The sequence below is a fragment of the Pistacia vera genome, unplaced genomic scaffold, assembly GCF_008641045.1.
Source record: "Pistacia vera cultivar Batoury unplaced genomic scaffold, PisVer_v2 Contig1144, whole genome shotgun sequence".
NCBI lineage: Eukaryota > Viridiplantae > Streptophyta > Magnoliopsida > Sapindales > Anacardiaceae > Pistacia > Pistacia vera.
In genome coordinates this window covers 156,735-181,188 of record NW_022195187.1, presented here as the reverse complement: position 1 = coordinate 181,188, position 24,454 = coordinate 156,735, and the positions used below count along the sequence as shown (strand labels likewise).

Below are 24,454 nucleotides of genomic sequence, written 5' to 3'. Positions count from 1 at the left end.
ATATAAATAAAAATATATTATATTTATCTTTTGAATAATATTGCTTATCTTAAAAAGTTATTCCAAAATTCTCATCCCAAACTGATGTGTTATTGTGTGGTGTTTAGATTTAAATGAGGTGGTGAATAACATGGCATTAACTATCTCTGGATGATCAAGTGGTTCGATAGAAATTTTTAACTGTATTACTCAAGAGATTCTGAGTTTAAGTCTCTCTTTAGTTGCTAATAGGGATAGCTACTAGAGTTTTTATATGACCAATGCTTCTAGGATCCTGAGGATTAGTTAAAGTGGACGTAAACTGAATCAGATACTCTCGATCATATAAAAAAAAAAAAAAAAAGATATAGTATTGTCAAATAAGATGACACCTCATTTGATATATGTAATATTACTCTTCTCTTTTTATATAATCTATTTCCACGTCTAAAATAAAAACTACTTTATGCTTTCATCTAAACATAGTAAATCATTTTTTTTTTTTTGTGTGTGTGTGTTTTCAAATATTGCTTTGAAATGAAATGTGATTTTATTTTTTACATCTTCAATTATTTTTAACATTATGAAAAGAATAGGAAAAAAAATAGAAAATTTATAGAAGAACACACCGCCATTATAATTTTAAGATATGAATTATAAATAATTAAATACAAACTTGTAAATGTAATATCCTGTTAGTGGGTAGAACAGAAAGTCACCATGAATTTCAGAATTTCAAACGCATAAACTTGGTGGCAATTTTGAAATTAGTTGTGTCAAGAAGGGCTAAATTAAGAATTTACGAGGACGAAGATAAGAGAACTTCGAACTAGCGTTGTAGTTCGTGCGTTTATGTTTTTAAAACCCGGGACTAAGACCCTCTTCAAATGGAACTCCCATTGCTGCGATCTTTGTTTTCTGCTTCCTTTTCTAACTGTAAGTTAACCAAACTCTAATGGCATTTTCTTCTTCAAATAGCTTTTAAAACAATTTAAAATCTTTTACAATTGCTGAATATCTTAATTATGAATGTAATTAATAGAGTATTAGGAAGGTAGTTGATGCAAATGTAATAAAGTTATGAAGCAAATGGGCAGCAGGACTTTTATGGGGTGGGGTGGTGATTTATATGAGTATGCGTAGTTTTCAGGGTCATTTAGAGACGGGGTTTTCGTGTTTTGGTGAAACTACCATACGCCATTGATTATAATCTTTATGATGAAAAGTTTGTGCTATTATGGTGCTCCTAATTTAGATAAAGATGGTTTCTTGTTTTTCTGAAATTAATTAGAGTCGTTGTGGGTGGTGAGGAAACAATTGAACTAATGTTGATTGAAGATGACTAGATGAGTGCTTGATTGAACTTTTAATAATTTGATGGGTAAAATGAATGCTTTAATTAGTATTTTTTTGGTATGTTTAACTGGGAAAGACAATGGTTTTCTTGGAATAATTTAAGTGTTTTGGTTCACAGCTAATACAAGTTTAGAGTTTTCTTTCAGGTTGTGTTTTATCAATTATCATCTTTATTGACTATTGTTCAGGACGTAGAATAGAAAGATCCTTGATGTGGTGTGTTAAAATTGTAAATTTCACATTTTGCTGAATCACTTAATTGGATTCTCATTTGGCTTTGCATGTAGGAAAATTAGTTTCAGGGATGACTTTTAGGATTCTGGGTTTGTGTTGGAATTGGAGAACGTGTACACATTTGGAATTAGGATTCCCTCAGTGAGGAAATTATGGTTGTGCCACTGTAATCTTTCGTTCTTATTTCAACCTATATGGTTTTACTCGGTGTTGGAGTTTGATAGCTTTTGCCTTATTCTGAGCCAAATATGTACTTGATGTTCTCAATGGCCTCGAATGTCCTACGCCGTCAATATGATTTTGTACCAATTATAACTGACGCCTAGATGAATTATAACATTTACATTGAAGTATGAGCTAGTATTAAATATGATTAATTGATTATTGGAATTTGCTGAAAGCAAACCTAGAATTATATCAGGCAACTCTTTAAAGATTGCTCTTGTTGTTCACAAAAATTATTTTTGTTTTAACTTTTTATATGTTTCTCTGTCCTTGTTTACTGATAGAATGCTTGCCTTCTTTATATGGGCTATTGGGCTAGTAGGTATCCAGTCCTTTTGTTTGCTTAATTGAGCTTTATTTCATTCTGCTTGTATTTGCCTCAATACCTGCTCTCGTCTCCTATATCTTTTGGGGCTGTATTGGCTAATAACCTTTTGCCTTAATATTTTCAATCCTGGAGCTTCTTAGCAGTAAATGCATGTTGGGGAGTTGAATGCATTGCTGGGTATTCTACCCTGCACCAGCTTTCAGTCCCCCTGTTGTAACATACAAGTCAATTTCTATACATAAGATTCTGATGCATGCTCAACCAGTTTGGATATAGGTTTTAACCCACAAACGTGCAATTTTTTATTATGTAATTTAATAATGTTTGGTGCATTTAGATTTAGTAAGTCTTTGTACTAAAAACATTTCTGTGTTACTATATGAAGGCCTTCCATTGACAGGTTTATTGGTAAGCCACGGATTGATTTTTTACTATATACTTTATTGAGAAAAAATTATATGATATTATGCATGAATATGGATTTTATTATTTCTTTTTTATTTAATTTTTTATCTTAACTCTTACTAGGTGGTCGATATCTTTTCATTTGAACATTCATTTTTTCTTTCAGTTTTCTTCTTGTGTTTCCACTCTCTTTTTAGTTGCTTTGCTATATTTGTCTTAAAATTCTTCCCATTGTTAAAATTTCTGACACTGTAGTCTGGTTCTGCTGCGAACAATGACATTTCGGTTTTGGCTTAATGCTTATTGTATGATTGCATCTAATTTGCCAATTCGCTGATTTTAAGTCAAGCTCCTTATCTTGACATGTAATTGTCCTACATTCAGTTGAGGCCTGGAATTTACGTATCCCTGCTAACTAGATTGATCAAAAGAATGTGGTTTTAATTAAATGGATGAATCTACTTGTAAGAATTTCCAATAGAAAGATAACTGACGGGGGCTTTAGCTAATCTTTTCTTTTGACATGCTTCAGTCACTGGGGACCTGAAGCTGAAAGTTGATAGAGGATTGCAGAGTAAATCGTTTTATTTAAGTGATATAAAACCTCAAGAACAAGGAAGAAAGATATCCACGGTGTCTTCTGCTCTGCCAGAAACAGCTGCTTCTGTGGCAATTGCTGCCACAGTTGTCGGTGCTGCAGCTACCCTTCTTGTGAGAAGAACGAAAGGCTCTGAGGCAACTGAGGTGTGTCATTCATTTATGCTTGTTCTAATCTAAAATGTGCCTTTGGATGGGTAATATCACTTGTTACATGCATCAGCTTTGATTCTCTTATAATAATTGATTCTCTCTATCTATTAATCATCTTTGAAAAATTAGTTTAATTGTTGAGGAAAGTTTTTCATTTCACTTAGGGCAAAAGGATAAAGAATGCCCTGGTGTTCTATCAAAAGTATAAGTACTGTTTGCTCATTCATTAATGCTTACTTTTAACATAACTTGACGTTGTTCACCACTTCATGATTACAAATGATGCCATGTTACAGACCTTAATGAAAATTTTGTTTTACTAGTTTTGAAATAGGAAGTCAACTGACATCATTTTCTCATCTGAACTATGAACTTACCTTATAAGTGAGAAAAGGGGATGGTTGGGAAAAATTGTCCAAATGGGCCAGTTTTATTGTTTTTGTTTGACTTGTAGAAACTCAAGTTTCTTATAGTGTTAATAGTGAGATTGCAATTAGTTTACGTGTGATCTTTTTAAGTTTCACATTTTCTTTAGTCCTTTTTAATTCGCTCTTCTTTCATATTTCTCAAGAAGTGTTATATGGGCATGTAATAGCTACTGCTTAGTGTGTTTTTATATATACATTTGCTTAAAATCATTTCTGAAAAACATACACACACCAAAAATAACATTTAACTGGATTTTAAAAAAATCTGATTCTGTAACTGTTTCATCTAAAATTTGCATCAATTAAGTAATTTTTTCCTGCAAAATGCAGATTCCTATGAAAACATGTGAAGATTGTGGTGGTTCAGGTATATGTTCTGAATGCAATGGTGAAGGATTTGTGCTCAAGAAACTATCTGATGTAAGTGCTGAGCGGGCAAGAATAACTGCAAAGAATGCCGCCACTCGATACACAGCAGGGTACATTTTCTGCTGATCTCGCTCTCATTTTGTAGTCCCTTAGTCTTATTATTCAGCTGATGATGAGATGAATTATCTCAGGCTTCCCAAGAAATGGAGCTACTGTACAAAATGTTCTTCTTCAAGATCCTGTACTACCTGCGATGGCCGTGGGAAGTTAAGCTTCTAGTTTTTCTGATTTTTGTGCTTTCAATGGAGATTGGTGCTTCTGTATCCATCTTTGTCGTAATATACAGAAGATTATAATCCGCTTTCAATGAAGAAATTAAAAAGCGAGTTGATTTTCTTTAAACGCCCTTCAAATGATGAGTAATGTATAAATATATTTTTGTAAAAATCGCATCCAATTAATATTTCCTTATTCATAGGAAGGCCTTTCAACACCTTTATTTCATTGGCTCTCATGAGAAACAGATAAGTTTCAAGCGTCCTATTGATTTTTGGAAGTTTTTAGTAAGTATTAGATACTTTCATAAAATTAGCAAAAACCCTCAAAAAATATTAAAAAGCCCTTGTAACTTGTAAGTATCATATCTAGAAAGGTTTTTAATATTTTATAAAAAAAAAATATATATTACAAATACAAAGAGTTTTAAGTGAATTATTATTAGATGATTTGATGGTAAAATAGTAAAAGAAGGTTTTATGAATTTTTAAGTTCAAATTCCTTAGTACTATTATAGAGATCATTATTGAAACTCTTAATTGGTTTATCTTTTTAAAGTTTCAAAAAATTAGTTGAAAAAGACACAAGTTAAAAAAAAAAAACAAGAAAGAAAAAGAAAAGTCTTAAATGATGTGACAAACTTGCTTGTTATCATATTTATGATTTTTCTTCCTCTTATTTTACTTTCCTACGACGTGTTTGCCAGTTGTTCAGAAAAGGTTAACCGAACTAAAGAAAAATGCTGTCTTCTTGGTGGCCGTATTATAAAATCTTTAATAATTGTTTAAGAAAACTTAAGACGAATCTTGTACTGTACGCTAAAGTATTAACGATTTGTTTAATGGAAGTCCAAAGACAAGTGGTTAATTGGATCTGTACGGGCGAAAGGTGCGTTTACTTTTCATGTGAATTTGTATAACTTATCAGACACAAAGTCAACTTCTCCTTAAATCCAAGAATCTTCCCAGTTTTTAAATCTTATGAATTTTATTAAATTTTTAGGTGTGACCCTCGTGATTACATTTATTGTTCTTATGATTTAATAAAAAAAAAAAAAAATGAAAGATATGGTGCGTACATGCATTGTCAAAATTGAATGGATTTTCATCTTGTCTAATGTTAACGTTTTCTATATTATATAACTTGATTTTGATTAAACTATATTATAAATATTAACATTTATTAATGGGATGTATCTTTATTTCAAGAATTATAATAATTCATGATTAGTGATCTCTTATATTTTAACATTAACTATCTCTTGTTAATAGTGAAGAAATTTGCTGATAATACCCATAAATTAGTTTTTCTTTGATCTTTTTGAATTAATCAATACCAGTCAATAATATTGGATTATGATGTATGAGTATGATTATGTTAAACAGAAATCTGATTCTACCACAAGAAATACAACAATCCAATTCTTAACCAGATAACATAAAGATCAATACTTCTTCTGAATTCATTATATTGCAATCAAAATATATCTAAAATTTTAGATTGCAATAAATAAGTATTTAGGAAAATTTTTTTTTACTGAAATACACTCCCACACATGACTGTACAACCATATTTTTCACTTATTCTAGATAGCTAGTTCAACTTCAACTCACTCTATGCGGTGAAGTTCATCTAGTTAACGTTTACTATTGAGCCCTAACATGGATCGGTGTAGTATTGGGTGGGGTTGGAACCGAAACGACATCGCGTTTATTACCACGTTCTGATTTACTGTTCTCCGCAACTTGAGGCTTCCTTCATGCAAACCTTGACGCTTCTCCTCTTCAGTCCATTCCAAGTGTAATAATATTCCTCTCTAGTTTTCTCAGGGTCTTCTGATGGTGGAAGAAACATGCTCCCCCACTGCGGAAAGTGGATAGAGCAACAGGAAGATACAGGCCACAGTCATTACCCCCATCCAAAGATTCCTGTTCCCGTGCTGAATCTTGAGCTCGAGAAAAACGCCAACTGTTCAACCCACCCGAAGTTCCCTCCGGCTCCGGTTAGGCCTGATATCAAACCCAATGTCGGCGTGAAACAAATGGGACTATCCCAAAAGTTGCACCGCAAGCGGCTTGAGTCCCGAGAGAGAAGAGGACCATTGCCACTACGCATCGAGGGGTGATGAGTGTGGCGCGACCGAGCCATATACAGAAGACGCCTCCTAGAGTTTGGAATATCCAGAGGACCCATAGCCTGCCACGCATGCCGAAGAGTCTAGCCGCCACATCGGAAGCGTAACCACCGAGGGACGAGCGAAGAAGTTCGCCCATGCCGAAGGTTGCAGCTATGGTTCCGGCGGTGTGGAGCTTAAGATTGAACCTGTTTACACATGCAATATTATAATATTATGGTTAAATAGTTCAAGCCTTGGATTTGTGTGTCAAAATGAGTTAATAATATTTTAGCTCACCTGTCAAACATATATCCTGCAATGATATGTGTTGTGGTCAATTCAATACCCATAGAGAAGCCATAAAGAAGAAGAAGACCCAGGTTCGGTAATTTCTGATGGCATATGGAAAACCTGAAAAAAAAGAACAAATCAGTTCCATATCTATTGGTGAAAAAAAAAAAAAAAAAAAAAAAGTTATCATCTATATAAGAATAAGTCCTAGACAAAACTGACCTTGGAGAATTTATCTTTCTTAACTTCACCTTCTTTCTGTAGGGCACCAAGGTTTCCATCTGGCAATTCTTGGCCTAATGTTAGGACCAAAATTCCCGTAATGACATGAAGCCATCCAGGAATAAAAAACGCAATCCTCCAGGCGGTGAAGGCGTGGCCCACCGGCTAGTTTGATAATTTGAAAAACAAGAGGCATCAAAAGTTGGGTAACTCCACCACCCATACACCCACCCCCTGCACACCATTAACAATCCAAGTATTTTACCATTGAACATTATGTCGTCCATATTGGCAAATACAAACGTTGCTAAACAGAATCCGATCATAAATCGGCGCTAATACCCCTGTGCGCCGCAACAAATGACATGCAAAGACTGTTGGGGCGATAGCAATAAAAGAAAGGCAGTGCCGTATCTTGCCCCTATAAGGGTCACCAAACTGCACCCATTACAGCCTAGAGAATATACTTCCGGAAACAGAAGCACCCCGGCATTACCAACATCAGTTTTTGTTAAATTGAGGTTATCACGGATGATTGGAACCAAGGGAGCGGCGGCGAAGGTGGAGATAAAACAAGTGAAAAACGAAACCCAAGCTAGGTGGAAGGTTCTCATGTGGGGTTTAAAGCAAAGAGAGGTTTGAAAACTTGGCCCTGTGTTCAACACTGGTAAAGCAAATTTAGCAGTTGTATCAGTGGGGACAGCGGCGATTCGACTGATAAGGCAAGGTTTGTTCTCTGCCGGTTATTCCATGCATGGAGCTTCCAAAGGAACCTTCACTCTGTGGCATTTTTTCTTATTTTTCTGTGGAAGAAAAAATAAAATAGTGACTAGAAAAGAAGTGAGGAAACAATAACACACAACGGTATGTTTTGGTGTTATGTATTGGGGATGGAACACGCCTGCTATTTAGAGAACTCGCGAGATACCCAGCACATGATAAAATGCGCGGGATTGGTGTATGAATTTTTTTTATAAATATCAAATAAAAAAATCACAATATTATATATATATATACTAAAAGAGAGAGAGAGAGAGATAATGTCCAATACCCTTTATTTCCTTCGAGTAAATTAGTTCAAGTTATAATATTGTCTATTACACTTCTTCGTTACTTTCTACTCTACACGTTCTGGAGTTGGTGACTCCAACGAGCACATTTGGTTCAAATATTATGATTTCAATAAATTTACTAAAGAATATTCCATTCAATGCCATAAATGACTGCAAAAGAAGTTGGGCCGAAAAGAATTCTACAAGTTTTCATTAATCAGATAAATGGGCTTAAGTATAATTAATTTCGGATATTTTTTTTATTATTATTTCCTAATTTTTACCTCTGAAAAAAAGAAAAAAGAACGTTTAATTTCTCTTTAGAACTTACATTTAAAAAGAGGCCAAACGTATGAACTGATCAAGTTAACATAACCGGAAACTGTTGTGGGTCAACTAACAAAAGAGCGAAACATAAATAACAAGGAACGCAGTGCATAAAATAATGGTGTTGTAGTTATCTAGTTTAGTTTGAGCTGTAGTCGTCAACTCACGATTACAGGACCAAGCTAGTGGTGATAGTGGTGACTCTTGTTGGCTGTGTTTTACAACCTATCACTGCTTTATAATAAGCCTAGAAGAGCAGCATTGTTGCAGTGGGAGTGTGTACAAAATATTTATTCCTCCACACTCGAAAATAGACCTGGAGTGCCATACACATAATAATCAGTTATATGCAAATTTTTTCATTTTCACAAAAACTAAACTTTTGTACGTTATTCCAGCCAAAGAAGTCAATGGAATTTAGGTATATACCAAAAACAAATCCTGAATCTACAAGAAACTGATATATTTTATTACTAAAGATTAACTACTGGTGTAAACTAACATGGAGTTATTTGATCACGTTGGAAAGGGCCCAAACGTAAGGATAAGGCCTTTTTTTATAAGTTTTGGCGTCTGTCAGACCTTGATTAAGAATAAATCTTTTCATTGGATTCAAATACACTATAGATTGATGATATCTATTACGCATCTAAATCTATGTAAAATGCTTTGGACAGAATACTATATACTGTATACATATTGAAACTATTATTTATTCTGGCCAGAAATTGTTAATTTATATTAGAGAGGGATTGATGAACCAATATATGCTAAAACTTTGATTCCTATGGAATGAAATAAAAGATATATATGACGGGACGAACGGAAAGCAAATGTGATTGATTCTGCGAATTAATTTATGTAAAGTCAAATGATGAGAAGAGAGAAAACCGAAGGAAATACAAAGCAATTATGTGCCTTCATGTGGAAGTTAGGTGAAAGAACTGAATAATAAAAATAAGAGAAGTGACCATGTGGGAGTCTCAAAGAATAGATTAGAAAAAGTCAACAAGAAAATTCAGATAAAAATATTCACATGGGGGAATGACTTCACAAATCCAAATACAAATTTTATATATTGATTTATAATAAATGAAACTGAAATAAAAAGAAAGAAAATGTAATAGATATTTCAAAAGTCAAAGAAGCAATTTCCTTTCTGCCAGGAAAGAAGGAAATCAGCCATAATATTGAGGTTGATGCAGTAGGGTTGTCAATCTCAATAGTAGGCCAACTGTCCAATATTAACAATTTGACATTGAAAATTAAAAAATTAAATGTAAAGTTGATTCAACTGATGCAGGTGAGGCTTATAGTGTCTTCCAAAAGATGAAATTAGTCTTTGTGGTACTTGTACGGTCTGTCACATCAGCTGTACTTACTACACTTTATTCATTTGATTATGTCACTTCATTACCAACTTACCCTCGTTCGTTCATTTCAATTTGCTGACTTAATCAATTATATATAAATATTTATATAATAATACAAAAAATTTCCTCCACCGGCCGCCCAAACAAATATCTGACTTGTTAAATGGCATGAAAAACGCGCGCATTGTAGTTAGTGGAGGTACATGATCATCAAGATTAATTAATATTGTCATTTATGTTTTAATTATGATTATGAATACTTGTATAATTGGTGCAGGAGTAGATAAACGAAATATTTAGATGAGTTGAAGATCAATCTGAAACTTTAATCACAACTTCTGCACATATACGAAATACTAAGACTTAGTTTAATTGGAATTTAAGTATGGTGGATTACCTGTTTAGCAGTAAAGGAGAAGTTCATATGTGTACTGTTTAGTTGACACAATCAATTATTTGTGTTGTTAAGCAAGAAAATAACAATCAGAGATGTCCAATCAACCTTCGACAAGATTGGGTAAGATGTATACGTGGTTTAAAACAATCAGTTAAAAAATAGATTATTAAAAAGATGATAAGAGAACATAGACGATTTTTAAAGTGGTTTGGCTAATTAGAATAAAGCTTACGTCTACTGATATATTATTACTTTGTATTTGCTTTACACACAGAGTGTTTTCAGCAAAAAGACAAGTAAAAATGAGATTCAACTCTCTCCAAGTGGTTTCCTGTTATTGTATGAATAATCTTTTCCCTAAAACAAAGGTGATGTCTCCCTTTTATACATTTCTTTTAACAGTGATTGAGAGTGGTTGCTATGGGGTGAATTACACTATAATTTCCTGTAATCCGGATATGAGTAAGACCTTCTCATATTTAAGTCTGAACACCCATACTTAATACTAATGAGTTTGCTGGTGAAATCATTTGTTGTGGAGGCAAAACATAGGATGAGCTCAACTGTCAAATCGCGATATGGTGTAAGGATAGGTGACACGAATTTGATCGTCCAAAAGATCAGCACAACAATTTTGAAATCGAAATGTCCCAAAATTGTTTCTTAGAATTTTTAGAACACATAATATTTTTAAACATGTAGTTGCTGTGACAATCGGGATGCACTATATTATAAGGACTAATTTCATTCATCAAGAATCAAGGAGATGACAGAAACTTAAAAACTTTCCGAAATTTATCAACACTTTCTCTAAAGGAACTATTATCAACTTGTATTAAATTTAATGTTTTCCAAAGCATCAATTGGATTCACAGCTTTAACCGCGTTGAGACATGCACAACAAATAACGTCTATATAAATCATCAAGTCATATTCAACCGTACTTATCACCAGTGGGTTTCCACATCTGTACACGCAAGACGCCGTACAGCCTTCTAACTTGAACATTTGTTTTTGTTATCTTGTTTTTATTTTTTATTTTTAATTTCAACAACGATTGTGGAAGCATTGACCTTTCTAAAAAGAAGTGAAAATGAAACTCTACGCGATTCATGCAACGAATCAAGGTGGAGTATATCTCTTTCAAAAGATCGTAGTTTATTTGTGTACACGAGTTAAAGCTGCTCTCCATATCCGTTGGAGCCTTAGAGCTTCAAGCTCAAGCTCCCTATATACAGTATTAGGATTTGTTCTTCATGAAGTTCGATGATACATAGTGATTGATGTTATTGTATGATAATATGCTGTTTAAAATTTGTTTACGAGGAATCGTATAATTGTACTAGATATTAATATTTTAACATTTTTTTATACCTAGCTATATTCTTCATATAATGTGGCTAGCCAACCCAAAATAAAAATTCAATCTATAATGATGTATAATGTGTCATATTTGAGCGTTGATTTTGGACCGTTTGTTTATTGGTGAAACTCCAAATTATATTATTTCTTTCGTTTCATTAAAAAAATTGTCCATTCAGGATTTTGTTTTAGCAAAATTAGTTAAACAACCTTTGTCATCAACAGGAAAATGAAACTGAACCACAGACGCAAATAATTAATAACTTAAAAAGAAAAAAAAAAAAAAAAAAACCCTTAAGAGGTTTGGGCCTCCCATAAAAAGCCGGTATAGGATTTTTTAAAGTAATAAAACTCCTAGTAAGATTTGAGCTTAGAAAAAGAAATCCTAATAATATTAGATTTTTCTCATTAAATCTAATATATAAACATATTTTTCTCTTATATAAGTTAGTAAATCACAGGTTAATATATTCATTGTAACAAGAAAGTTGATGAGATATTTTAATAATATTGATTATGTTAGATATAATCTGGATTTTGAGTGCATTAGAATAAATCATGTATGTGTTTTCTCTTTACTGTTTACATTATTTGTATATGATTATTTACTCGTTGGTTTCATTACTTTTTATAATGTTTTAGAGCTAGCCAATTTTATAATTGGATTCTTGAATTTGTAATTAGAATTAAAATGAATAAAAAAAATGCAAGCAAATCCGAGGTGACGTTGCAAGAATCAAGAATTTGCAACTTGGCCATGTGAAAGATGAAGATATAATTAGTAAAATAAATATCTAATAAACAGCCATGTGAGATTAGAGGACAAAATGTTTCAAAATGAATTTCCCCAACAACTTACAAGTTAAAAATTTGTAGTTAGATGTTAGAGATAAGATTGACCAGACAGGTGCGTCAATCCTTTTAATGGTGATTAATATAAAATTAGTTCTTCATTTTCACACTGCACGACTCAATCTTCGAGAACAACCCTATACTCATATTGTGAAGCCTATTGCCAAAAATTAATGAGAAGGGGAAAGAATCTTTCAAGGATAGTTAATTCTAAACAGAGCGACGCACAAATTAACAAGAAATAATTATTTTTAAGTTTTTGATATGTTCGTACTAAGTATGGAGAGGTAAATAAAGAATGAAAGCACTATTTATTTGTCTTAAATTTATTGCAATTCAATACACTTGAATTATAGACCTAATATGTGGCTTTAAAAGCCATTACTAAATTTTAGTATATATGACTTATTCTAGTAGAAAAATGTTGAAATGAGTTTGCCAAATTCTATTTTCACTGTCAGTTCGTAATATTTTAATACGAAATCTTATCAATTCTAAGATCATATAGAATTCACTTAGTTATATATAATTTAGAAATTAATTTTTTTTTTAAATACGGACCTTCACAAGATAAAAAATTAATGAATAATAAAAAAAATTATTAGTCAGGAACTTTTTTTAGTATTTGTTGTGTATTCCTTTTCTTTGTGAATATGAAAGTTCAATTTATGAGCTTCTTCAACAAATTAATTTATCAGCTCCTAATGAAAATATTCAAAGTTAACAATAATATTATTGTTAGATGAAACCTAGGTAAGTCAGAATTACTACCAATTTAACATTTTATCTTTCACTCATATAAGAATTTACAAATTCTTGCTTACTTAATTAAATATTAACAATGAGACCTTAAAAATACAAAAAACTTACTGGAGTTAAAGTCATGCATTGGTTTGTATAATTAGATGAATTACTTTATTTTATTCTTGTTTTTTTTAATAATCTACAAGAATTTTGTTTATATCGATATTTTTAGAGTACATATTTATTCTCCTAAGTTTGCATCCTAAATTTTGGTTTGTATCAATATCACATAATTTGGTATTGAAAATTGGATACATAGATTTATACTTGTGGATATAATTTAAAGTTTTTTTGTGTTGTGTTCCCACTTTAATGGGTAAGTTACACGTAGTTAGGAGGAGACAATTGCTTACTCCCTCCGGGTTTGGGCCTGGTATGATCTAGATCCTGTAATTTAAACTACTAGGATAATACCCTCTAAATTTAATAGATGTTAACCTATGTAAGGGTAGAACGGATAATTCACTTGTAAAAGTAAGGAAAGAAAGAGTAGTTCAATCTTAACGTACTAATCCCTGCGTAAAAAAATATTGTTTTAGAGTTAGGATTTGATTAATGGTTGTTAATTTGAGGGGGATATTTCTTAGTATTTGAAAAGCCAATACCTTAATATCGGACAAAAAACTGATGGTGGATTAAATCGTTATCTCTACTTTGAGAAAAAAAAAAAAAATACATATATATATATATTCACGGTAAGAGTTACACTTGTAGATTTATACCATAAGATTGAACTAGTTGCCAAGTAATTAATATGATAAACTTCAGTTTCGCTTGGTTAATATATGTAAACCTTCGCAAATTAAAGTAAAGATAGTTGATTCTACAGAGTAGAGAGTGACTTCTAAGATAATTAAACTGTACGGAGAACGAAATTTGGTCAATGGTCAAAACCTGCCAGCTTCATGTTATAATCTTTAACATCACCCTTAGAAATAATGGCCAAACGATGTTGAAGACTTATATATAAAATAATTAACTATGACTAAGTACATTGAATCAAGAGATTTTTAAGACCATTAACTCTTAATAAAAATAGTCGACAAAGTGTACGTAGACAATACTTAGATAAGCAATTAAGCATACGTCTTTTCCCTTTTAAAAAGACGTTTGAATAATCAAAGGAAGTTTCTTCACAGTAATTATGAAGCCCCAAAACCATCTGATCTATGATTTGTCTTTTACAAGTCATCCGTACGTTTATGTTGTTCAATCGCTGAGTAGACCTCAAGACTTTAATATTACGAGGACTTAATAATCTAGTAATATTACCAGTTCTTGATAGTTAATGGATGATAGATTGATTGTTAGCCACATACGATAATAAGAATACAGTTTCAATCTAACCTCGGAAACTTTACAAAATTAATTAACAACTTTTATAAGTACATCCTGCAATAATTATAACACCCTAATTAAAATCATTAATGGTAGAATAAGTTAGTTGTCTTGGATATGGTTGTTACTTAGAATGCTCTTGACGGATTATCGGCTTATCTGAACACATTTGGGGTTCCACTTTAAAATTATTGTATTTTGCAAATTTTTGAAACTCAATAAAAATTAATCTATTTGAATGTTAAACATAGTTCTTTTATTGTAACGAATCAAAGTAAATTGATTATCTTATTTATTTTTTTGCTTTATTATTGTGTGTGTTTAATTTGGCTGGTGGTTTCAACAAGTTGTACCATGTCAAGTTACTCAACATTATTTTTATGCTTGAAAGGAAGAAACAAAAAAGTGTTAGTAACATTAATATACTATATTGTTGTTGTCAAATTATGTAGTGAGATATTTAACTATCTTTGGCTGTTGAGTGATTTGATAAGGACTTTTGGGTGTATTATTCAAGAGATTCTGAGTTCGAATTCCTCTTCGGTTGTTAATAGGGGTAGCCACTGAATCTCTTACCCAGTCAGTTATTCTAGGGTATCAGGAGATTTGTTAAGGTACACATAAATTGGTCTGAATACTTTAAGTCAAAAAAAAAAAAAAAAAAAGAGAGATAAGTTCTTTCTGATTTGAAAGCAACACATTCAAACCGAAAAAAAAGAAAGTAAAAAGAAAACAATCTACATGATTCATCCGAAATCAGATTACGACCGCGATTTATTTACTGTAAATGAAAATCCCATGGAAAAACAATAAATTTATTCAAACAACAAAAATCCCTTAACTCACATTCAAACCTTGAAGAAATGTACGATCATACTCTTGCAGGAAACCTTACAGACTCTAGACAATAAGTCTCTCTCTCTAGCTATAAAGACTCTAATCACTCACACAAGAATAATATCTTTCAAGAGTCCTCTTCTGGTGCTTGTGTAGCCTTTTAGTGATATGTCTTGGATGTTCTTTCTAAGGATTGAAACTCTGTTATTAATTTTTACTGTTAGATTATTGGTATTCTTCTTAAGAAGACTTTATATGTAGATTATTGGTATTCTTCATTAGAGACTTTATTATGGAGTAGATGAAACCAACAAATAATATTTCTATACAAAACCACTCAAAACTAAGAAGAAAATCATCGGAATTGAAATATACAAAAATAGCATCCTGACGAAACTTTGTTTGTTACCATGAAATCCCAGTTCATAGTAATGAATTGACTTCTAGAATTTCATTATAGTCTAATAACAGTTGTTATCAATACTACAAAGTACAAACTAGTAACTATCAATTGCAACAGCCAATTTTTTTTTCACCATTGCAAACACCTTTCGCTTTCGATATAGCACTTGATTTCTTAGAAAACATATATAATGAATCATCAAATATTAAAAAACAAAACTATAAAAAAGAAATCAATAAACTTGACAACTGGATGTGTATGCAACAGAAACAAAACTCTAACGTGAGTATTGAATTAATATCCCAAGAGTTGATTCCATATACTTCTTTGTTAGGGTTCTTTCTTAAGGACCCTTTAGTTTGCAAGTTTTGTTGTATCTCCCCTTTGTTTTGGGTATTGTGTATATGTCCAAAGTTGTAATATTGTTTGGAGATAGTGGAGTTTTCTTTTGGAGTTTTCTTTTGCAGCGCCCCCGAGGGACGTAAGTTTCAATACGAACCTCGTTAATTCCTGGTATTCTTATTTTTGCATTTAATTTTGGTTATTCATTATGTACCACTTGTTTAAAAAAGTTTCCACTTTCATTCCTTTTCAATGTGGGACAAACTAACTCATTCTTGGCCTATATATATAAGTCTATAACCTTTCTCATATATATTCTACCCATGTGATTTGCTAAAAGCCATTTTTCAACAAATCTCCACCTTGGGCGATTAGCAAACCTTCAAAGTTTGTATTCTCTGTCAAATTTGCAACACCTCCAAATGTGTCAAAAAGCACAATCAAGCTCGCAGGATGTTGATCAAGTTCAAACAGTGATTGAACTTGATCAGTGCACTAATTTTGTTAAGACATCTGCAGGATTACCAGCAGTCCCAATCTCTCTAATAAGATTCTTCCTTCAGAAATAATTTCCCGCACAAAGTGGTAACGAACACTATATGCTTGGTGCGAAAAAAGTGGAATACTGGATTCTTGCTAAGTGAATAGCACTCTGCATGTCAGAATAGATAGTGATTCTTCTGACTAATTTTCATTATCCAATAGCCCTGTAACCAAATAGTCCTTCACAGCCTCTGTGAAATGCCATGTATTGCTCTGCTCGTGTAGACAAAGCAACTGTAGACTGCAAAGAAAGATTTCAACTTATTGGAGCTCTAGCAAGAGTAAATACCTATCCAGTAGTTGACCGACGCTTGTCCAAATCACCAGCATAATCAGAATCAACCTAGCCAACACGCAAATTGACTAAGATTCATCTTGCCAAAAACCAAACCAATTTACAGTACCCTATATATACGTAAAATCCACTCACAGTTGCCATGTCCTTTACCAGGATCATGCATATACTTGCTCACAATTCCAACTGCATGTGAAATGTCGGGCCTAGTACACACCATTGAATACATCAAGCTACCAATCGCATTTGAATACGGAACTTTTGACATACTCTCGTTTTCATGCGTACTTGGAGATAATGACGCACTAAGCTTATATGAGGAGCAAGTGGAGTACTTACAGGTTTTGTACTTTCAGTATGCCAAAACGTTGTAAGACCTTCTTTAGATACTGCTTTGTGTCAAACAACCTTGCCATTTCCTCTTCTCTAATTATCTCCATACGAGAATCTTCTGGCTTCCCCTAAATCCTTCATCTCAAATTCTTGATTTAGTTGAGCCTTTAACTTCCAATTTCTTCTACATTCTTTGAAGCAATCAATATCACAACATATAAGAGGAGATAAATGGGAGGATCACCTTGTAGCCTTGAAAACACACACAGTTGTCAAATTTGCTTCTGGTACTCCTGACCCATCAAAACTTCAAATCGCTTGTACCACTGCCTCGGAGATGGTTTCAAACCATAAAGCGATCTTTTCAGTTTACAAACCCAATCTTCTTTCCAATACTCCTAAATCCTTTGGCTGAGTCTATAGATTTCCTCTTCCAAATCACCGTTGTGAAACGCGGTTTCACATCAAGTGAACAAGTTCAAGATTCATCTGAGCAACCAAGGCCAACAAAATTCTAATGAAGAATGCTTTACAATTGGAGAAAACACATCATTGAAATCTATTCCTTCCTTCTGAGCGTAGCCTTCGCCACCAACCTTGCCTTGTATCGGATGTCTTTCAAATTCGGAAATCCTTCTCTCTTGCATATACACCATTTGCATCCAATTGCCTTCTTATTCTTGGTAATTGAACAACCTCCTAAGTTTCATTCTTATGGAGAGACTGCATCTCTTTTTCATGGTTTTCCTCCACTTACCATTTTCGGAACTGCTAGCTACTTATTATAAGTGGAAGGAACTCACCAAATTCAAGGGAGTGCATAGGCCACCGTATCAGCAAAACGAGCAGGTTGCGAATTTCTTCTTGGGCTCTTAACAGCAAGGATTCTTGTTAAGGTTCTTGGGAGAAGATCTCTTCTCTTCCTCCAATGAACTCTCTAATCAAGGAGTCTCATTTCCAGCTGGGGCCAACTGAGGTTGTTCAAAACTCCACGCTAATGAGTATGCTCCACCTGTTGGGAGTACTGAAAACCTTCATTGGTTCCTGTTTTCTTTTCTAACATAGAAGACTCATCAAATGTCACATCCTCTACTAAACAGTATTCTCTTCGAACTTGGACACCAAAGACGGTATCCTTTCACACCATGAGTAATCCCCCATAAATACTGCTTTCTTTGCTATCGGATCTAAGTAGACTCTTTCACTGATAATAAGCAGTGGAACCAAAAACATGTAAAGAGTCATAATCAGAAATAGGTTTTCCAGACCATACTCAATCGGCGTCTTGCCTTCAATTGCAGTTGATGGTGAGACGATTAATGAGATGACACGCATATATAAACTGCCTCAGCCCAAACTCTTTGCCCAACCCCAGAATGGACAACATACATCGAACTTTCTCAGTATAGTTCGATTCATGCGTTCTGCCAACCCAATTCTGTGTGGTGTATTTTTAAAGTAAAGTGACTACTATTCCTTCATCTTGGCAACTTTCAAAAACGGATCATTACGATACTCCACCATTATCTGTACATAGCTACTTGATCTTTCTGCCAGTTGAGTCCAATCATCTTTTTCCATTTAAGGAAAACACAAGTACGTTATCTTTAATTTTTATCACATACACCCAAACTCTTCTAGAAAAACATCTACAAAAGTGACAAAATAGTGCATACCTCCCAAGATGTTTTGGTAGGCCCCACACATCAGAATGAACATAATCCAAAATACCTTAGTATATGGATTGCGGTGCCGAATCACTCTTGTCTGTTTTCCAGAACACAATGCTCACAAAAATCAGCTTACAGGTCTTTGCACCTTTAATAAGCCTTGATTCACCAAACTAGTAAGGCTTTTTCAACTGTAGCCCCAAACGTATGCCATAGCTTGAGCATTTCTGAACGCATCTTATGGCAGACTGCAGTTGTCGTTCAATAAATGTACTACCATTATAGTAATACAAGTTGTTTCTCCTGTCTTTCATTACCACAAGAGCGCCTGAAGACTATTTAGAATTCCATCTCGCATATTCACTATGAAGCCTTTAGATTCCAGACTCCCAAAGAGATGGATTTTTCAACTCGGTATACCGAACATCTGTCTAGAGTTCTAGTTGAGCCATCATGATTCTTCAAACGAATTGAACCTATCCAGTTGTTTACAAGCATCATCATTGCCCATATAAACAACTCCACCATCAGTTCTTCAAAATTAAGAACCACTCCTTGTTGGGACACATATGATAGGTACAACCTGAATCCATAATCCACTAATTTGATCCAGAGGTGGGATGGTAGGCTAAATTAGATAGAATCAGACTCATCTCTCACGTCAACAATGTGCATCAGAAGCAGCTTTGCCTCTTTCTTTTGCAACTTCGGACAATCTTTTTCCAATGCCCATTCTCACGACAAAAGGCACATGATCTCTATTGAGTTTTCCCTTCGAACGAGATCTTCCTCTTCTCTCATTCATGTATTTGTTTCCAGCGCTTCCATAACTTATGAGCAGAAGTTATTTCATGAATGGATATTTCTGCTCTCTACAAAGACATGAGCGAATCATTCAGAAGCTTTTACATTCAACCTCACTAGTCTTTCTCATAGATATCTTATGGTTTTTCCTCCTCCAGAACATATCTGATCTAGTGATAAAGCTATCCATTACCTCACTCTGCCACAAGCCAAAATTATTTTGGCCATCAAATTTTTCAACATCAATTTTTGCATTTGAAACCGTTATCATCTTTACTGGCACGGATGGTGGTGTCGCGAACAGTGATGCCTCGGACGATGAATCCTCGGACAATGATGCCATTTATGCCTTACTCAATTGGCTTGGTAAACAAAGTTCCCAATAACCAAGCATCACAAATTATTATATTCAATAGCTAACCAACAAATCAACAATAGCCCTAGGTAGTAGTAAGTGCTGAAATGATTAAATACGCACTAAGAAAATTCCCAGGAAACAATAGAGGGGTCACAAATGGTCCCACTTAAAATCCAATCTCCTTAGACTTTTATCGTCTTTTTGATAGAATTTTCCTAAACATGCATATAACCATACAAATAGCTACTCACTGTCCTAAACCTAGGCTTTGATACCACTTGTTTAAAAAAGTTTCCCACTTTTCATTCCTTTTCAACGTGGGACAAACTAACTCATTTCTTGGCCTATTACATATAAGTCCCTAAACCTTTCTCCATTATCATTTCTACCCCATGTGATTTTGCTAAAAGCCATTTTTCAACAGGATGGAATCATAATTTATATCGGGGTTTTGAGAAACAACAAAATTAACTGTAGCGACGTATTACATACCTAGACATAGCATGCACAACCGGAACTTGTCTCCAAAACCAACGACCTACTGTGCACCTTCATTGTGTTTTCGGGGTGAGTAGTAGTTGATGCTGATCATATTATTAAATTGAGGTGACTTCATTTGTATTACCATTTTGAAATTGAATATTTTGGATGGGAAAATCTACTTTGTGCTCAATGAAAGGGAAGTTTGGGTGTAGACATCTATTGACTATAATAATCAAGCAAGACAAGGAATAAGCTCTTATATTCTAATAGTAGTCACTTTTCTGTCGTAGCATTTGAAGTAAAAGTAATTATAAGATATTAATAATGTAAATTATTCAAAGGATAACTTACAAAGTATATATAAAACCGAATGTCGGTCAATAAACACTGCTGTCTGAAAAGAGAAACGCTTGTCCCTAAAGTTAAAGGCCAAGTAAACATCCCTCGAGGTCATCCTTAACAACCGGGTAAACCTCTGGTGGCCATTCCTATTAGCAACCGAGAAGAATTAAACTCAAAATCTTTTGAATAATACGCTTAAGAATTCCTATGCGACTATTCTGTCACCAAGGGTTGGTTACTCTTGTCATTTTTGGTGAATCGTTTTGTCCACTGAACTTGGAATTTGTAACGATTGTCACGTGGTGTGGATGGACACTAGGTCCAGTCTTGTATAATGGTCCGTTACATATGCTTAATTTATTGGGTATTGGCATTGGAACAAGAAACATATTGGGCTTCAATAAATGTAGCGCGAGTAGTGATCTCTAGCCCCACATATTTTATCTTTAAAGTTTAAACCCCATCATCAATTTAAACCAGAACATAAATGTAACTTCGTCTTTATATCTGTATTTATCTTACATTTTTAGAAGGAAAAATATTGAAGCTTTAGGAAAGTTTGAAAAACTAATGGCTGATGCAGAATTGTTTTGGTTCCGCTGGACAACAACCAATTTTTAGTAATTCACTAGATTTAAACAAGATTTTCTTTATAAACACAATTTAATTAAATAATTTCTAGTTCAGATTTTATGAAATAGAATTTTCAACAAAAAGCTAATGAAAATGAAAGGTATATTAATTGTAAAGAGAAAGATAATATTTTTGAGATCACCAAACTCACCTAAATATATTGCATTTAGTTTGATTCCATCACAGTCACCATACATCATCAATGCCAATATCCCAAACAAAATATATCACAAAGTTAACTCACCAACAATCCCATTTTGTAAAAACAAATAAAATTAAGAATTTAAGATATATAGACAAACGTTAAACTGTTGCCACTTCATGATACTTGCACACCTTCAAAAAGGTTCCCCAGTCATTACCAATACACATGGAGCTCTGGTAGTTGAATATCTTACAAAAACAAAAGAATGAATAGCTGAGATTCAGGAGAACATAAATGGTAAAAAAGATACTGAAAAACACAAGCCGTCACTTTGATGATAATGAGAATGATTTTTAGTGATCTCATCGGCATCAATTTAACAAAATAACATGGAGCCACAAAATGATACTTCCAAAGTCCTCAAGGTAAGGACAGCTTACCATTTCGTTGTAAAGCAGTCAAAGAGGATTTCACTCTTATATATATATAATCAGGGGCTGAGCCTCATACTTTACTGAACTAGTGTTTTAGCCAAAAAGAAATGAATTAGATAATTAGCTTATACACCGTCAAAGAATAAATGAATTTTTTGTCATAAATTTTTCACTTGTATTCACACCACACAATTTGCTAGTTTTGCAAATTTTTCACTACGCAATGATTCTTTTGTGTTGTCAATTGTCAATAGACTACCACCATCAAGACCGTATTTCATTTTTATTTTTATTTTGAGGACTGTACATGAAGTTCTGGCCCAGCAAATATGGAAGAATTCTACCAGAGGACATAATCAAGCTAATTTGAAGTGCAAACGGGGAAATAAATCACATAATTTTTTCAGTTATGGTAAACAACAAAAACCATAATTTTTTTTAATAATCCTATGAGGCCCATCAAGTTGAATTTCTTCTACCCGGGAAGGCTATATCTATCCCTCCCCTTACCTAACAAACAATCTGACGATTATATGTAAAAAAATAAAGGGATTGAATTGAACCCCAGCATGAAACAAATAGAAGTACCTCACCTCAAAGTTAAGCCAGCCAGTCTTTTTAATACAAGTCGGACTCAACCAATACACTCTACAAGATGAGCTAGGAAATCCCCTCATTAAGAAGATCACTCAAGGAATGAAAGAAAGAAAATTGCTTAGTACTCAGAGGAAGGAGATATGTAATATCGCTGCTAAGCCGCAGTGTTTTTAAGAAGCTGAATGAGAAAGAGAATCAAGCGGTGCTACGAAGTAATACACACCACTCCGAATCTAAGCCCACGCCAGGAGCAAAGAAACTTCTTGTTGTTCCGACCTAGGATTGGCATTCGAAAGCTCGACTAGTTTAAGAGTCCCCTTTGTTATCGGTACAGACGAATATGTTAACAGTAAACTTGGGGCAGTTTAACTTTAAGTAAAACATAACACATCTCTACCACTCAAATGTAAATCAAAAACCAAGAAAAAGCCATGGACCCGCACATATATAATTTACCTAAGAAATAAACAATGATGAAACTACTAACACATGAAATCACCACTAAAAGTTACCAAATAAACAACAACTTAAAAATCAAAACCAAGAGCCACGCTTAAAGAGAACCCAAAAAAAAAAACAAAAAAAAAAAAAAAAAAGCAGCATGTCAAATTGAGGAACAAAGGCAGCATATACGATCTCAAGACATCACCAAAAAGGAAAGAGTTGTAGAAGAAAACCGAACAAATAAATAACCTTAAGAAACACAAAATCAAAAACAACAAAGTTAGCAACTTACAGCCAGCATTTTGAATTACCCTGAAACTGAGACCAAAGAAAAATAGCCAAACAAAACCAAGAGATCACAGGCAATCAGCCAGATCTGGCCACTTGATCACCGCCAAACAATTAGATCACGACCAAACGACCGGATCCGGCCCGATCTAGCCACGCTATCGAGGGCAGACGGCTAGGTGATGGCCAAACAGGCGAATCAGGCTTTATATGGCCAAGCAATGGCGATAGATTGCCAGACCACGGTTGTCAGGCCATGTGATCGCTGCTAGGCGGCCAAATCATCCAAACAGTAGGATCCGGCAACAAAACTGCTGTAAGCTGTGGCGGCAAATGACTTTTATATTCTGTTTAAATCTTTACGGATACCTGTAAAATTTTCAATCAGAGACTCAATATTTCTCAGTCCTTAATCTTTACAGGTTTTTGTATTCTTCTTCAAGATCCTGTACTACCTGCGACGGCCGTGGGAAGTTAAGCTTCTAGTTTTTCTGATTTTTGTCCTTAATCTAATTTTTCAGTGAGTATTAGATACTTCCATGAAATTAGCAAAAATACTTGAAAAATATAATAAAACCTCAAAAATATTAAAAAAAAAAAAACCCTTGTAAATATAATAACCCTCCAACGGTAAAGGTTTTTAATATTTTATGAAAAAATTAATACAATAAAACCTCTCAATACTCATACTATATAAATAATTTTTATGTAGTCATACAAAATTATAGTCTCAAATCGAGATAGTTATAAATAAGAATAAATTTAACATTGAAATAAGTTATAAGTTTTTTAATTCTTGTCTTAAGAAAGTTACATTCATAAAGTAATATATATATATATATATATGCTATGTTACATTAAATGTTTAAGATGAAATAAAATATTTATTTAAAATTGTTTAGAATAATGATTGATGTTTTAGAGTTGTTACCACTTCTTTTAACTTACGGGTACGTAATAACTCGCCAACATCGACACATTTTTGTTGAAGCCAAAATATTTCTAGTTTCTCAAGCATA

The 24,454-nt window shown here is 33.5% G+C and overlaps 1 protein-coding gene and 1 pseudogene across 2 annotated transcripts; one reads left to right on the top strand and one right to left on the bottom strand.

The window, feature by feature from the left end:
* Positions 1–794: 794 nt before the first annotated feature.
* On the top strand, positions 795–23,937 carry LOC116145028. 2 transcript variants are annotated; one of them, XM_031430487.1, is made up of 5 exons: positions 795–915; positions 3,060–3,271; positions 4,036–4,184; positions 4,266–4,341; positions 23,910–23,937. In XM_031430487.1, the coding sequence occupies exons 1-5, from the start codon at positions 867–869 to the stop codon at positions 23,919–23,921; spliced, it is 498 nt and encodes a 165-aa protein (XP_031286347.1). In that variant the 5' UTR covers positions 795–866; the 3' UTR covers positions 23,922–23,937. The 2 variants fall into 2 exon arrangements, with proteins under 2 accessions (XP_031286347.1, XP_031286342.1); XM_031430482.1 differs by lacking the exon at positions 23,910–23,937 and having other exon boundaries at positions 4,266–4,473.
* LOC116145006 lies at positions 5,997–7,768 on the bottom strand (annotated as a pseudogene).
* Positions 23,938–24,454: the final 517 nt, after the last annotated feature.

Excerpts from the sequence above, each read along its gene's own strand:
- LOC116145028 (XM_031430487.1), top strand. The coding sequence starts at position 867 with ATGGAACTCCCATTGCTGCGATCTTTGTTTTCTGCTTCCTTTTCTAAC. Across the intron at positions 916-3,059 it reads TTCTGCTTCCTTTTCTAACT|TCACTGGGGACCTGAAGCTG; the intron begins GTAAGTTAACCA and ends GACATGCTTCAG. Across the intron at positions 3,272-4,035 it reads AAGGCTCTGAGGCAACTGAG|ATTCCTATGAAAACATGTGA; the intron begins GTGTGTCATTCA and ends TGCAAAATGCAG.